Source organism: Tympanuchus pallidicinctus, unplaced genomic scaffold, assembly GCF_026119805.1.
Source record: "Tympanuchus pallidicinctus isolate F22 unplaced genomic scaffold, pur_lepc_1.0 scaffold5, whole genome shotgun sequence".
NCBI lineage: Eukaryota > Metazoa > Chordata > Aves > Galliformes > Phasianidae > Tympanuchus > Tympanuchus pallidicinctus.
In genome coordinates, this window is record NW_026294769.1 from 13,827,536 (window position 1) to 13,844,176 (window position 16,641).

At 39.8% G+C, this 16,641-nt stretch overlaps 1 protein-coding gene across 1 annotated transcript in view; it reads right to left on the reverse strand.

The window, feature by feature from the left end:
• The window catches only part of MOCOS (molybdenum cofactor sulfurase), a 205,191-nt gene extending 189,987 nt beyond the window's left edge, over positions 1–15,204 (reverse strand). The window contains exon 1 of the mRNA XM_052704240.1: positions 14,975–15,204. Coding sequence (XP_052560200.1) covers positions 14,975–15,086 — 112 coding nt within the window. The 5' untranslated portion in view covers positions 15,087–15,204. The remainder of the gene's footprint in view (positions 1–14,974) is intronic.
• Between the last annotated feature and the right edge of the window lie 1,437 nt (positions 15,205–16,641).

Consider the following 16,641-nt stretch of genomic DNA (forward strand, 5'->3'; position numbering starts at 1 on the left):
TTAGTTTAAAAATCATAATCATTTGCTTATAAGAATGACATTACAGACACAAAACTCTTTCAAGGCACAAAGTTTTATTCATTCTAAGGTACTACTCAACTTCCACAAATTACCATGCTATCCAAAAAAAAAAAGTCAAGCATCATAGCAAAGCATATCATGGCTTCTTTTAAACACCAAAATATCTTTTCCCTGTTTCATTTACGAAACAAATAAAAGGATAATCCAAAACTCTGTTGAAGTCAATGGGATATTTTTTGTATCTTTCAGAAAGTAAACAGATTACCTTCTAGTAGATATCAGCTACGTTAATACAATGTATTCTTGCCACATTTTTTAAAAAGGAGGATTGGAGATACTGAGAAGTTAATATATTTCTGGTAGTACTCACAAATATCCAAGTATCACGAACCCAATAACAGACTAATATTACTGATATACAGATTGTCATGTCTAGTAAAAGTCTCTGTCCTGCAAAAATGAGTTTCACAGTTGCTTTTTTCCATTTTTTGTAGGCCCAAAATTAAAGCAGTTACATGTTTACCCCAACTTGATAAACACATACCTAAAGAATATTTTGCTGCACTTCACTAAGTCGTGCATCTGCTCTAATTCCTCTCAATTAAAGGGTTTCTTTCAATACTAATGACATTAAAAATGAAAGAGAATTATGATTTCACCATAAATTATTCAAAACACTAAATACAATGGCCTCATTAACACTGCACTAGCTTTGAGAATGAAGGATTATACATGAAACAACAAATATTCCCTGGTTTCCCTCATCTCTGAACTCTGAGTTTAAAAATCACAACTGTGCCAAAACATCAGCTATTGCATTTTGTCTCAAGGAACCTAGGCAAGCATTACATGCTTAAAAGTCAAGGCCTTCAGCCACAGATTGTACTGTCTGGTCATATTTGACTAAGTGACAAAATTAGACTCCACATTCATACAGTGCATCTTTGTCAGTTTATGACAACACATGCTATCTAGAAAATACTGCCTAACTAGAAACTAAGCAGCTATTTCCTACCTAGAGCCTCTGAAGCTACCCAGCAGTGAAGTGCTGGAGTTGTAGACCTTTCCCAGTCCGTTCTTTATAATTGCTCCTGCTGATGCGGGGCAAACCAGAGATGGCTAGTCACCTATTTCTTACATGGGAAAAACACATTAGATGGCAAACAAAGAGTTACTCAAGCTAAGAAATCCAGCAATTAATTCTGTAACATGAAGCAAGGATGGAGATAAATTTTAAGTGAGATGAACTTCATTCATGGCAATGAATGATCAAATTAATAACAAATGGTAATATCATAAATGGAAAAGGCAGTCATTTACTAATATCTCAGAGCTAATTTCTGTGCTGTTAATTCTCAGATACCTCCATAGACTCACTAGTCTAAGAACCACAACTACAAGTAATGTGTTCTTACCCTGGAACTGTCTACTTGTCATATTTGTACTTTTGGCCATAACATTACTACACAACCTGAAAGCAAGTAAATTTAAGGCTACAGTACATACTTGGTTCCTATCTCTTGCATTTTAAAGCAACTTATTTATCATTAAGGTGAAATTCATTTGAAGTTCATTCATATTTAGCAAAGTGACAAAATATTATTCACCAAAACTACCATGCAGAAGATGTACAAAACAAATCATTGTTGGTGGCACCACAAGACATAAGCTTTGCTTCACCTCTTGGGAGGGGGCTGCAGCTCCAGCTATTCTCTCTGAGGACAAGAGGGCGATCCTTATGAGTTACAGAGGAATTGACTACAGTGGCTAACACTTGAGGACTTGCCAGTAGTCAGCTTCAAGCCTATTCCCAGGCACACCCCTAAGGAAGCAAGTACCTTCCCCAGATGCACACGATGCAACTTCCTTCAGTGAGCCTCGTGAAGATAACATATACCAGTAGTTTAGGTGTTTCAAAATTTCCCAAGAAACAATCCTTTTAGAGGAATTATCATACAAAAAGCAGAAACTCAGATTTTCTTGATATTGTGTTAAAGAACTTTGAGTGCTATCAATGGTCTTAAATAATCCTGAGTTATAGATAGCCATTCTTGAAGTATGTTTTCTCTCCAATGTAAAAAAAAAAAGCACAGCTTAAACAGATAAAATTCTCTGTGCCCCTCACAGCCAGTTCTCTATAAAAAAAAAAAAAAAGAAATTTGTGTTTCATTCCTCTCGTATTTTAACCACAGGCATGTAATAAATTAAAAGAATCAGGTGCCATTAAGATCCTGTAATCTCCTATTATGAAGGCACTGTCACTCATGTTACTCATTGCTATGTTTGCTGCGGTTGCTCATCAGACAAATAGTTTATTTAAGCAGTCCTCTGCCAAAGCATCCTGATTACTTCAAAGTTCCTAAAGAGCAATTCAAGAACCAACTTCCATATGGGATGGTGACCTTCCTCAAATGCTATACTCCTCAGTAACAAAATAATGGTGAAGAGTACCACAAGAAAAGAGGAATCTTTCACTGCTGTGAATCCTGACAGTGGACTGGAACTCATACCCACACAGACTGGAACGATCATAAATCTCTGCCCTCAGACAGACATACTGAACAGTCAGCTTCAATTTAGTTCCACTATACTCCGAATAAAACAAGAGGGGAAAAAAAAAAAGCAACAGAAGAGGCAGTAAAAGAAAATCTGCCTTTATAGTCTTAAGCAAAAGACAGAAGATGTTCTAACTTGAATAACAGTAAACAGTAAGCCTCTAATACATATTATTAATAGTAATACAACTATAGTAATAGTAATACAACTAGCAAACAGCACAGGCAAATACGTTTTACTAGGATTTTTAAAGTTGTCTGCTTGCTTGTGTTCTGAACACACCCATTGCACTAACACAAATTTGAGAGCAATGTTATCAACTGCACTGAACTGCAATGGCTTTCAGCAGCTGAACAACATTGAACTGCTACACGTTCTGAACAACCACACTGTATCTGTGCATCCTCCTCCACCAAAAAAAAAAAAGGGGACAGTGATATGGCCTTCCTTTGACACACTTCGATATGAGCTGCTGATGAAAACTCTTAATGGGATAGAGACTTGTACTCCTTTATTCTCCATGCTCGCAACTGTTTATGAACAATACCACAAGGTTTTGTTTTGTTTTCTTTAACACTCTATATTGACTTCCAGCTTAACTTCAACATTGTGGCATTTAGTTGGTAATGGCATACCATCAGGTTTGGGACTCTAACTGTGTAAAATACTAATTCTTGCTGAAGCCCTAACTTGCTCTTCAAGTCAGTGTGAAACTGAATGACATTGAGTAGAAAAAGGTTGAATCTTCAGTCTGGACTCCACAATTGTTGGTTCTGGTTTTTTTTTCTTCTTATCTCTTCTTTTCAGATTAATATTCCTGAATTTGTATGTACATAGTCATACAAGTATATACACATACACACCCATTGTAATGACTGTTTAGTGAAGAAGCAGCCTACTCTGGGCGGCCCTGCTTGAGCACAGGGACTGAAGCAGATGACATCCACAGGTCCCTGCCGGCCACAGCCACCCTGATTCTGTGGTTATACACAGTTCTACATTTAACACGGAAATCTAATAATTCACAACTATCTGCTTCAGTTACCTGCTGTTTGATCACCTCTGTGTGTAATCACATTTCTACCACCAGACTGGGAGGAAACAGCAGCAAGGGTGACATATTACACATTGGATGTATCCATAAAGTATTGAGCATTAAGATTTGAAGATCTCATCAGACACCTTTGGAAACTTGACAGCTGTCACAAGATAATCTGGTGCTGTGTTCCCCTCACTTCAGAGTCACTGAAGTTTATCCAGAAGCAATGCAGCATAATCCTCAAGACAATTCACAAGTACACCCATCTTTTTCTGTACTTGCAGAAACGGAAGAAAAACTGATTAAAGTTTTGATGGTAACAGCTCCTTAATCTCTTGGGAGTTGTCATGCTCAGTGATGCAAAGCTGGGAGTATCGATCTGGTGCTTCCAGACAGCCTTTGCACATTGTGAACTCCTCCACAGTCCATGTGTTTAAAGGAACAGAGCTATTCACAATTATTTTTTAGCAGTGAGCTCCAGCTCCTATGAGCTAAGAAGCTGACAATTACCTTTCATTAAGAGCTAGTCTGAATATATGAATGTTCTCAATGAAAGCAGGCCTGTTTAACTGTGACATTTCCAAAGGGGGTGGGACGTTTCTCCCAGTCCTTCAAAAACACCAGCTGGAAAGAAAAACCTCAACAGAAGAAAAGCACTGGTGTAACTTTATACTTTTCTGTAACTCCTGATGGACTCAACCCCACATTATTACAGGCTCCTAAGGATAACCGAGAGCTGGCTTTAGTTAATAAGAGGGAGAAATAGCACAGTAATTCTTCCTGTGCCCAGCAGATGAGATTCTCTGAGCCTGAACACAAGGCAGCTCCTCACAAAGTCATCATTACTTCCTTCCCTGCTGCCAGAAGTCTGGTTCTTCCCCAAGCTGCAGTTGATCACCCAAAGACCATTTTCAATTCTATTTTCCATACTAAAAACCACAGGCCTCTAAAGAAATAGAAGATGGGAGGTTTAAAACTAGACTTGACAATAAGCCATAAAAGGAACATTAAAGAGGCTTACTTTCTTTCACTAGAAATCTGTCTTCTTTCCTTTCATTCATGCCCTCTCTATTCCTACAGCTCAGGTTGTATAGATGCTGGAGAGGCTTTAAAGAATGGAGTTGCAATGGCAATCACTCATGATCAATCACTCTCAAGAAAAATATCATAGCATTAAGTCATACTATTATTATTAACAGAAAGAAAAAAACACAGAAAAGGGCATTTCCTAAAAAACACATTTCCTTTATGTTGCAGTTTCAATTACTGTGGCTTGTTCATAGGGGAATTGCTTCCATGCACGGCAACCCCATCAACACTATAAAGACATTAGCAATCCTTAAGTACATTAGCAGTGGCTATTCTAATTAATGAAAAGCTAAATCTACACTTAAATCCAAAATCAAAGCCTTTATTCCAAGTTACCTTTGTTCAAGAAAAACAAGTTCTCTGATAATTTAAAAAGTTATTCCATTACTCTCAAAGAGACCCTAAAGGACAAAGGATAGATAGAACTTCATCACACCATGACTTATTAGTCAAATTCAGCTTCAGAAGAACACGAACTTGGAACAGTTTCAGGAAAAACAGCAATTTACTTTCCTGATAGATGACAGACTTACAGCTATGAGAATTTCCACGGAGAATAGAAAGGAGGTTCTCACAAAGATTCCAACTTTGCAAGTTAAGATGACTTGGAATCATTTAAAGTACACAGCGAGTTGCTGTCCCTTTAAGTGTCATAGTTTTCCTCTCTCCTTGTTCTATATTTTTGTTCTCTGTGAGTTTAGGAGAGATGCTAAGACAGTTTACTGATTAAACATTAAATAGAAAATACTGAAAATGGCTTAATTTTATTACCAGGAAGAGCTGGCATTGACACCCTCCTCAGTCAAAACAGTTGTAAACAACAGAATGGAAAAAAAAACTGGGGAAGCATCATTCACATGGACTACACTGTCCCAGGAAACAAGGAATGCCAATTATAATGCAGTTCAGATGCAGTGATGTTTTTATTTTCCTATTTTATCTTCTAAATACACCTTTGCACCCACTCCTTAGATGGGATTTCTGCATGTCTAAGATCACATTTTGAGAAAAGTTCTATGCACAGCTCTTACAAACTGTGAGTTTCCCAATGTGCTTCTTACGAATTTAAAGCATCTATGGGTTTCTTTGTTTCCACCAACAACAAAACATATTTTTCTGGAAGGACATCATCCTGCATTCGTATTAAGCTATCTTTGTAGCATTGTACCTGTCACTAAATACCTAGGATAAGGTGGTGCTACGCCTCATAAGCACCCTTAGGCCACAATACTTCACATGCCTAAGGGAATACATTTAAAAGATGCCATTTGTTTATCAAGTGTTTAAATTATTTGGGAAATCTATGACTCAGTAATAAAAGAGTGCAGTACAGTTTTGTTTGAGCATTGTGTCCCATTACCCAGCTATGTAATAGTAGCAAGTTTACGCAAGGGTGAAAAATATGTCTATGGCTGCAAAGGCTCCTTCTGCATGCTGTCTCAGATTTTATTCTATTCAGACCATCAAGTGGAATGTATTTTCTTGTTAGCCACTTCTATTTATCAGCTTTTATCCGATCTCATCAGCAGACAACATGTTCTATCAAAGCCATCACAAGTGAAATCAGACAGGGTATTAAGAACTCTACTCATTGAGCTTATATGCTCCTAAATTGACTAAATCTGTAAGTAGTAAATATCTTCCGAGTATGTGATGAATCAAAGCTGACAGCAGAATTCAAAAAAGTCACACGCTTCCATTGAGTGGCTAAGTAATATTTTGTGACAACTGTTTATATTAAAAGAAATAGCCAGATACACATATAGTATATTGTAACAGATAACATGAGTCCAGAGTAAGTTGCTTGGGAAATGAATGGCACTGTTGCTGTTTTGTATATATCATGTATATATATACAAAATCATATATATAAGTATACATATACACACACACACACACACACACACAAATATATGCACACTCATGGCCCTGACTATTGCAGTGGGGGGGGGTCAGACGGAAGGCATCTTTGAAGGTCACCAACTCACACAGTTCTATTATACACTTGTATTTCACTCAACATTCATAAAAAATTCTTTGTTTCACATCTTTGTAAAGAAAAAAGGCAACATGCATCATCACCCATCACTGATACAATCAGTTTCAAATTACTAAATGCGGGCAACTTCAACACACTGTGTGTCAGGGACATAAAAATGAGGACAACTGTGGGCCTCAGCTTCATCCTGAAGAAATCAGAGGACAAGCTTCCTTACTGTGCAACTTCACCTCACCTGTTAATAATTTCAAAAAGGGGAACAAATAGTAATAGCTGGTGTTTGATTTTGCATTAATGACATTAATTTGCACCACATTAACCTAATGAACAGTTGTTCAAAACACCTTCCTGTCATTCTTCCAAATTTTAAATTAGGACATCATTCTACATATTGTCAGAAGTTTAGCTGTGTAATTGCCCTTCATCAGTTAACCACAGCACTACAAGATCACACCCTTGGATCTCTGCCTTCTGAAAGACCACAAATGACAAAAATTCTGTCCAGTCACGTTCCTTTCTTCTTTAAAAGCATTTAGATCCTGTTGCGCCAGGGGCTAAGCTGAATGAGCACAGAAAGCACAACTTTTTACTTCCCTTGTAAAAAGCATATTCACCTAGCTGCTACAAGAAAGGAAAAGTGAGTCAGTGTAACCTTCAAAGCAATGGGGGGAAATAAAACAGCATGGAAAGTACAATTCAAAGACTGCCTTCCAATTTTATACTGGTATTTCACATACCAGTAAAAAGAAACCAGCATTTTCCTGCATGCTTGCCTTACAGCATCTGCCTGCCCAGGCTCACATCCCTGCAGGAGGTGCCTCCAGCCCATCACTTCGATACGGCAGGACAGGAGGTGAAGGGCCAGGGAAAACCATTGCAGGGGATCTACCCAGGCTGCCAAGAGTACTTCCAGGAATGCAACAACTTGCCTCATTAGCCAGGAGACTAATGGAGCCTGACTTTTTACTTTGTTGTGGTCTGTCTTTATGCCTCCCTGCTCTACCATATGCCCATTTCTCCAGAACTCTGACATCCTTTTTCCACACCTTCAGCTCTCGACACCATCTTTTCCCTAATACCTCCATGCACCACATCTCCTGTTAACAGATGTGACAAATTGGTTTGTGACTGGATCCAAACTGTTTGTGTACATAGATCAGTATGCAGACAGGGTAATACCACACCAACCCCAAGCTGACATCCATAGAAATAATCTTTTTCTAGTTGCACTTTTAAGTTTCTCAGCTCTGCAAGATATTGGGGAAAAAAAAAGAAAAACAGACCAAAGCCACCTTACAAATATTTTAGCATCATAGAAAGCAGCACATCTGCCCTGAATATTCTTGTGACTTGGTCCAAGACATCTTATTATAAAAAGCCCAAGACATTTGAGAGCTCAACAACCTACTTCCTAAATATCATCTCTCTGTCAAGCAACCCACTAGCCTCCTGCTCTGCAAATATACTGCGTTGCCTCACCATTTATCAACCTTTCATATCAGTGCTTTATTCCTATGCAGCTCTTTGCAGTATGGTCTTCCTGAATTCAATGACAGTCTTTTCACATCCAAGCAATGCCTCTGCAGCATCTCTCCGAAACAAAGTATGCAATGAATCAAGCTGATCAACAAAAACTGACTGCTCATCTCTCCATTTGTCTTTTTGTCCTCAGTCTGGGAATACCCTTGAATTCTCAGGAACAGCTCAGATATCAAGACTGCTGCTACAATGGAAACTTCAAGAGATGCACGTACCAGCTTTTGATCTTACATAAGAGTTGCAGTATAACTGATATGTGCAGAAAGATAGGAACATCTACCTGTTTGAAGTTTAAAAAATATTTTAATTTCATCATTAAAAAAAGAAAAATAGACAACCAAAAGAACATGTAACATAGTACAGAAATACACAGAAATATGTGAAGAAATCAATACAGATTTCAAGTATAGCAGCAATATTGTAACAGAGAAGGACAAACAGGAGAGCACACAAAGGCAATGGAAGGAAGAACAAAACACTGACATGGGATTTTGCAGGAAAACCATCTCCAGTTTTTCAGTAAGAGATATGAGAATGTCTCATGCTTTACTAAAGCAAACACTGGCTTGTTTTAATACTTGCATATACTAATATCCATCTTGTACAGACATTAATTTTAGAGATAATGTTATCTTTTAATTAGAAGTGTAAAGCTATTTAAATTGCTGTCTGATACCCCGCAGCATCTATAGACTTCCATCAAGTATCTTTCCAAATCTCTTTTTATTTAAATCTCCACATGTATAGTTAAACATCTAATGTTCACATAAATTTATTCCCCACTGTAAAGAATCTAGTCCCAGCTGACCAACTAAGCAGTTCTGAAACGCACATCAGTATTCTCAGTTCACATTAACTGCACCAGGTTAGCACTAAGTTGGTTTATAAGGTTTGGGTACTTGGCTTTTTCCACAAGACTTCTATACTCCCAATGAGGCTAAGAGTTTTAAAAACATTGCGCTATGTGGTATAGGCAATTATGGACCCAGCATAATAGTGCAGTGGACATTTTTTATGGGTATTAAAGCACCAAATCGGAAGTTAAACTGAATTACATCTATTATTTGGTGTAATACAACTCAAGAAAGAGAAAACATTACCTGAATAGTTGTGGGAATTTTTTTCCTCTCTTCAATTAAAAATCTGTTCAAAGTAGAAGTATGATAATGATAATATCATCAACTACTACTCACTAAGTGCGGTGCCCTTCACAAAGAGCAGGAGATCACTCAGTGCTCCATGATCAACTGAAGCATCAGTTCTGCACAGAGCACACCACCGACAGCCCATGAATCGTGACAGGCAAGATAAAGAACTCCTCAGCACTACCTCCTGCTTGTAACCAAAGAAAAACATCAGGAACTGACTCACTGGTGTCTAAACTAAGTCCACTTCACTTTCCACGCGTGGTCCTTCTTCAATAGCAATACTTTAAACAATAGCATATGTAAGTAACTCCTGCTGACTAAGAATCACAGAATATCCCAAGCTGCAAGAGACCCACAAGAATCATTCCATCCAACTCCCAGCTTTTCACAGGACCACCCAAAAAAAAGTAAATCAGACCATATGACTGAGAGCACTGTCCAAATGCTTCTTAAACTCCAGCAAGCTCGAAATCTTGAAACCAAGAGGAAGGAAGTATTAGGAGTCTACATTAGCATCTCTATTGGTTTTCATAACACAATCATCACATAGTTGTGCAGTTGCACTACACGTATCACAGCTCCTATTTACAATGCCATCTGCACATACTAAAGCCATCATTCCTCAATGTCTTTCAGTGTTTCAAACTGTCCACTGGCAGCCTCCTTCAATAAAAGCATCTCTTACTTTATTTCTCTGCAAACAATAAATGTGCTCCACAAAAAAAAAAAATAAAAATAAAAAATAAAAAAAAAATCACTCTGTGACCAAGGGGCTGCAAAGATATCCAGGCAAGGACAGCAAGGACAGAACATGTAAACAGCCAGAGATCTCACAGCCACCAAGAAGCACATAAACAACCCTCACACAGCAAGCAGGAAGATTTGCTTCCAGCTTTTCAGTAATAGGTCTCACTAGTCACTTCTACTCTCCCTAAAGAGCCAGTTATGAACACCTGCAAATACAGGTTTTCTAATGTCTTGATTAAGTCATTCTACATACCTAAAAATCTATGTAACATCATTTTCTGAATCCTGGATTTCTATAAAAAGTAGTTTTTACAGAGAACCTCTGGGATGCCTCCTGTACCTGCCTCAGGGTTTACTACTACAGTCAATGTAACTCCAAATCCACCCTGCTGAAGTTTTGTATGATGCGTCTTCACCACCTTTTATCAGTGCTTGAGAAAAAGACTGCATGCAGATGGGCAGCTACAAAAACAGAGATCCTGAATATTTGCACTCCAGTTAATGCAGCCTGAGGAGAAATCAGCTTTTTCCTCTTTCCTCCTTGGAACCAGAGCATTGTGGACAAAAAACTGAGACAAGTTCTGTGAAGGGTGGCAGTGCAATGTTCTCAGTCTTTGTTTTTCAAAAAGGATTGTAACATTTCTAAACAAGACTTAGCATTCCAAGTGTGGGTAGCAAGGGTATAATAAGTTTAGTGGAATTTTTCATCCAGAAGTCTTTTTTTCTTCCCCCCACCTTCTACTCTTTCCAGAAGGAGAAGTTTTGAAGATTTCTTTTCTGTTTGAAATGAACTAGATGAGGCAACTCGGAGAAACATTCTCTAGCATATCCTTCCCCTACAAGTTGGTTTCATTTTCACTGGGCAGGAGAGATAAGCACTAGATCAACATCCCCCAATCTCAGCTCACAGGTGAAGTCCTTTTACCTTTGCAATCTCTCCCATATCAGCAGCTGCCTAGATTAATGATGGCTAGTGATAGGTGCCAGGGCTTCAAGGGACTCACAGCAAAGTACTGCACATGATCATAAGATGCCACATACCTTGTGTATGGCTTAAGCATAGCCTATGGAAAAAGTGAGTCCAACTTACTCATTACTCATAGTTTTTAAAATGACATGAGATTTGACAAGTACTAACACTCAAGAGTTCTGCTGAATGCATGCAGTCTTCATCAAGCAAGCAAAAAACAGATTTATTCATAGGTAGAAAATATTAACGATCAGAAACTGAGCAGAACAAATACAAGTAGAGGTGGAAGACAGATACCAGAGCTGGTTTTCTCTTAAAAAATATAAGTAAATATATATATATATATATACATTAAAAAAATAATGTATTATATATATTATATATAAAAACAGGTTACAAAGATTTCTTCTGAGAATTATATAAACAAAAACTCCCAAAACAACCAACCAACTTCAGACATAAAGCTGTTGGAAATACTGGTTTGACAAGGCAACAACCTTCCCATGCCAGTGAAGAAACTGAGGTGACACCCACATTTGCAATCAGATCAACAGCTGAGCCCTGTTCTTCAAGCTCACAACACACTCATCTATGTGGCTTCAGCTGGCTATCAACAAAATTACTCTGATCTGAAACACCAGAATGCATTTCCCATTTCTTAAACTCAGCTAAAACTCGAGGTTATCCAACACAATAGAACAAATATGCTCTTCTGTTCTCAGAGGACAGAGCTGACCTTTCCTAACAGATCCACTGAGAACTAATTGAAACGCACTCAAAACATGCCAAGCCCACTCTCTACTTACAGGAAAAGTATCAGTGCAAATAATTACTAGTGATATGAGTAAAAGGTATTATTTTGTGTAAGGTCAAGTACACAACTATTTCTTAACTAAAAAAGAGAACAAACTCTTGCATCAGTGACTGGTTCATGACACATCATTTGAGTTCTAAGGAAACAAAGGCCAGTTTGCTATTCAAAGCTTACTTAGCCCTTCTTTTTCAAACACGCAAACTACGTTTCTATTGTTAGTTGTATATAAGCACACATACACATCTAAAACAAATCATGAAATTAGTAGGGCATTAGTTCTAGACAACTGACATTTAATGTGGCAATGCATTTGACATTAAAGGTGACGGTGTGTTTTAGCTCAAATAAAGAGCCAGCAGTCCTTAAAGAACACATGACCACTAATACACCACGTTTCTTTTATTTGGGGGCTATAAGTTACTTATCATTCTTGGAAAGCTTCCACTAAGTGGTCACTATTATCTTTGAGAATACTAACAACTAAAACTAGAAAGGCATCTTGGGACTAAATGCTGCATTACAAATCACATCAGCTTTTTTCTTTTTTGAAAACTTGATATAAACTGAAGCTGCTATTTCCTTTGCTACGATGAAAATCACAGAAGCATATTTATTCCCAGTACTTAACAACAGAACCTACAAACTCCTGCTGATTTCTTTATCCATTTTTAAAGCACAATTTACACTGCAGATAAGGGTATGCTCTTCACAAGATTAAAGTCAAGGTCACGTACTGCACACACACTGCTGCCTGTACAACAGGGATCAGTTTCACAGACTCCGTGTATATTTTTAGAAGGGGCTGCTTGAGCCCTCAGCTAACTGCCCTTCAATTACAAACATGAAGATAAACCTTGGCTTAAAAGGTAACATATAGGCTTCTGTAGCAAAACAGACAGACATAACCCTGCTGATTCAAGTCACTCCTTTCATCCCATCGCAGACACTGAATGGAAAATCCTCAACAGGCTTCACAAGAGCCTTCTGATGCAATCAAGCGCAGACCTCCCCCAGACTTTGGTAACATCACAAGTGGACCACCTCTGAAAGAAAAGCCTGGTCTCACACCAAGTCCAATAGCTGGTGTCCCAGCACACATATACTGTACTTTACTCTGGACAGATTCTTGGGCAGCTGTTCATACTAGAGCTACAACAGAGGTATTAACACCATAAAGGGAAAGCTGTATCACAAAAGGAAGGTTTTCCCCTTCCCCAGAAAGCACCATTTGCACAAGATGTCCTCAGCAAAGATCACCAAGTGTCACCGTATCTTCGCAACTGCTGACATGCACCAGGCTTTATTGCTATGTGCTGTCCATAAATCGCTAGCACTTCAAATACAGTTTTGGGCTTAATTCATGGCCATCTAGACAAGGACTCCAAAAATTTCTGTTCACATAAGTCAGCAGCAGAATCAGGATTATTATATATCTTTAACAATGGAACAATCTTTGAGGCACATCTCAAACAGGCAGCGCAAGACACTGCTATTGACTACTTAAAACCAGGACCTGGTTGATAATGCTCTTTACCAGGAGGGATTAACTGCATGGAGGTGTTGCAGTTTGGAAGGCATCCAGCAGAGATCAATATCCAGAGCAGCTACAGGGTTCCTTGAGAGTCAGCATTTGTACAGTCAGGACTTACCCATAAAGCTGACCTGAAGCCAGCAATGATCCAAGACTCCTACCTGCCTCACCTCCTTCATGTTCCTGAAACACCCACTAATTTCTTGTCAGAGAAGGCCCCTGTGCTCATTACCACTGAGCCTAATCTGTATATCGGCCAACTCCATTTTATTGCAGCATGGCAAAAGAGACCTAGAGCTTCAAAACCCATGAGGTAGCATCCACAACAAGGTGTTAAGACCTTTAGCAAACCCACCTCAGCAGCTCTGGACATACACATATAAGAGAGGGGAAATCTAATCTTATATATTACTGCTACTTTAAGACACGAGTTCTTGACTACAGGAGAGATGACTCCACTTAAGTCAGGAATACCAGGTAGGACAACACAAAATTTTGACAGCTGTCAGTTCAGGACACTAATCTTCCACATTGACACAAGGAGCTTCCAAGATGAATGGACAACTTATGAACAAAACATTACAATCTTTAAAAATATTTTTAAAAGCTCCAGAAATAGTATTTAGAATAAAAGCAGACACTCTAAAATTCTACAAATGGTAAAAGGAACTTCAGAAAACAGCATGACTGAAGTACAGCTTGGTAGACTACATTAGCTAAAACATTTCCAAACAAAGCTAAATAATCTCCAAATGCTTTGCCTTTGCAGTGACCTCTAGCTGGGCACCAGGCACCGCTCACCAGCAGCTACGCTTCATCTCAAAAACAGGGAGTCTCACGAGAAACAAGACTGACTTTCAGGAGTTCTGATGAGCCATCTGTTTAACTGTCTAAGCAACACCTCACTTATTTCTCAGAATCCTGGCCTGAATTTACCATCGAGTTTGTCATCCAGCCATCTCTGATGCAGCTAGCATTGCTCATATTTGAAGTCAGCTTACAGACTCCTAGCTAACAGTGCAGTCCCTCCAGGCTGCTGATAGAATTTAGCTCTTTTCCATGTCCTCCTAGAGCATGCAACACCTGTGCTCAGATTCTATCACAAGATCTCCACAAAATGCACCGAAGAAACAATAGTGGGAAACCCCCCACAGTAAGGCCAGCCTAAGAATCAGGATGCCCACACTGATGTTATTTACCTCTTTTTTTTTTTTTTTTTCCTTGAGTATTTTGGAACGCTAAGATCGTGGGCATCAACACCTCTCTTTACATGATTTATTTTAGCAGCTTCATTACACCTGACTTGAAGTAACAGGCACACGCACACACGGGTATCTGCGAGGAGACAGCTGCATAACCTGCAGAAGTCATTTACAGAGACCCCTCAGCGCAAGCCGCTCGCAGGCAGGGCCGATTCACCACTTGGACTCGCATCCTCTATTTCTGTTTCTAAACTTCTCTTTTCAAACCACCCGCTCACCCCCGTCCCCGCCTCACGCCTCCGCGCCCCGCCCACGGTACCTCGGAGCCGTGGGAACTCGCGCTCTCGGAGGCCGCGCAGCTCGCCTCCGTAGCCATAGCCGGCGGGGCAGCTGCTCTGGAAGGCCCGGAAGGAGAGCAGCTCCTCGGCCATGCCGCGGGCGGAGGCGGAAAAGTGAGAGGCGGACACAACACGGCGGTCAACTTAGTCCGGAAGGCCGAGTCGAGCCGCCCGCCCGCTCTCGGGCCCGCGCTGCGCTCAGCCCGGCTCCTCCCGCCGCCCGCCCCCGCGGGGCAGCACCCGGGTCCGGGCCCGCCTGTCCGAGCTTGGAGCCCCGTACCTCAGCGCCTGCGTGGGACAGGTGTTGCCCGGAACGACGCGGCTGGCCAGCGAGCCTGCTTGCTCCCTGCCTCACAAAGCTTTAAGAGCCAAAGCGTCCCGAAGCGCGAGGGCACCGGGCTTAGGTACTGGGCAACAAGCATCCCTCTTCTCAAGAGCTCTCGTGGCAGGCTGTTTCAAATAGGGATAACCTCCGTTAGCTCATAGAAACCTCTTTTCCTTAATGTCAATATCAACTTTCTACATATCCTTCCCTCCTCCTTCCCCCTCCCCATATTTCTTTGGCTGCTGCACGAGGCTCACACCTCATGCTTGAAGTCTGGTAGCTGCTTCATCCTGCTGATCTGGCACAGATACCCTGTGCTCAATGTATGGGACCATGGCTGGCCAAAAACAGTAGCATGATATTGATTATCAGAGAACTGCAGCCATTTGAATAAATGCCTTTCTTTTATAGAGTAAACCAGAGCCATAGACACACTAACTTCTTCTGGCTATGACAATTTTTATTTCCCATTTTCCTCACAAAAAAATAAAAAGCTTTCCAACCATCAAATGGTTTTTTCCCAATTCAATGGGAAAACAATGGATCTCCTACTCACAGCTCTGGAGAGCACCCTTCAATCCGCAGAAAGTTAAATGCCCACCCCAGCACAGTTCTAAAATAAAACTCGTTAGAGCAGATCTGCATCAGGCTTCTGGTCAGACAGACTCTTTACTGGAAATGCTATCAGCCTATCATCAGTGAAATAGGAAACTGGAGAGAACAAAGTTCAGTCCAAATAGCACTGTAAAGATTTTCACTTAAGATACAGAATAAAAGCAATGGAGAAAATTAAAAAGCAAGGCCGATAGGAAACACTGTGCTAATGCACTCCCTACTTTATATATTAGGAGATTTTGTCCAGTTTAAGAATACAGGCCTGACTCCGAGGCACTGAAGAGCATCCCTGTAACACTAAAAATAGGTTCACCCTTGACTGTATTCATGGATAAGGTAGGTATACCAACACGGACTGTGTCTCATTTCCAGATGTCTTTCTACAGGACCTTGTCTGGACATTATGACATTCATATCATCACGAACACTGTAACTCCATATGTTGATTACAAAGTAATTTTCTGCCAAAACCAGAAGCAAAGCAAAAGCACAGTCAATTCTGTAGATGATATGACTGTTTCAATCTGGTATGATACATCAACACAGAATAAACATGTTTCCACTTATGGTAATACACCACACAACATGTATTACATGAACATTTTAAGCATCCCAAGTTACATGAATTCCTTGCTCTGAGGCCTGCTTGCTAGGCAGCCTAAATTTTCAGACTCACCAAATTTAACGTGGACAAAACCAGTACTTCAC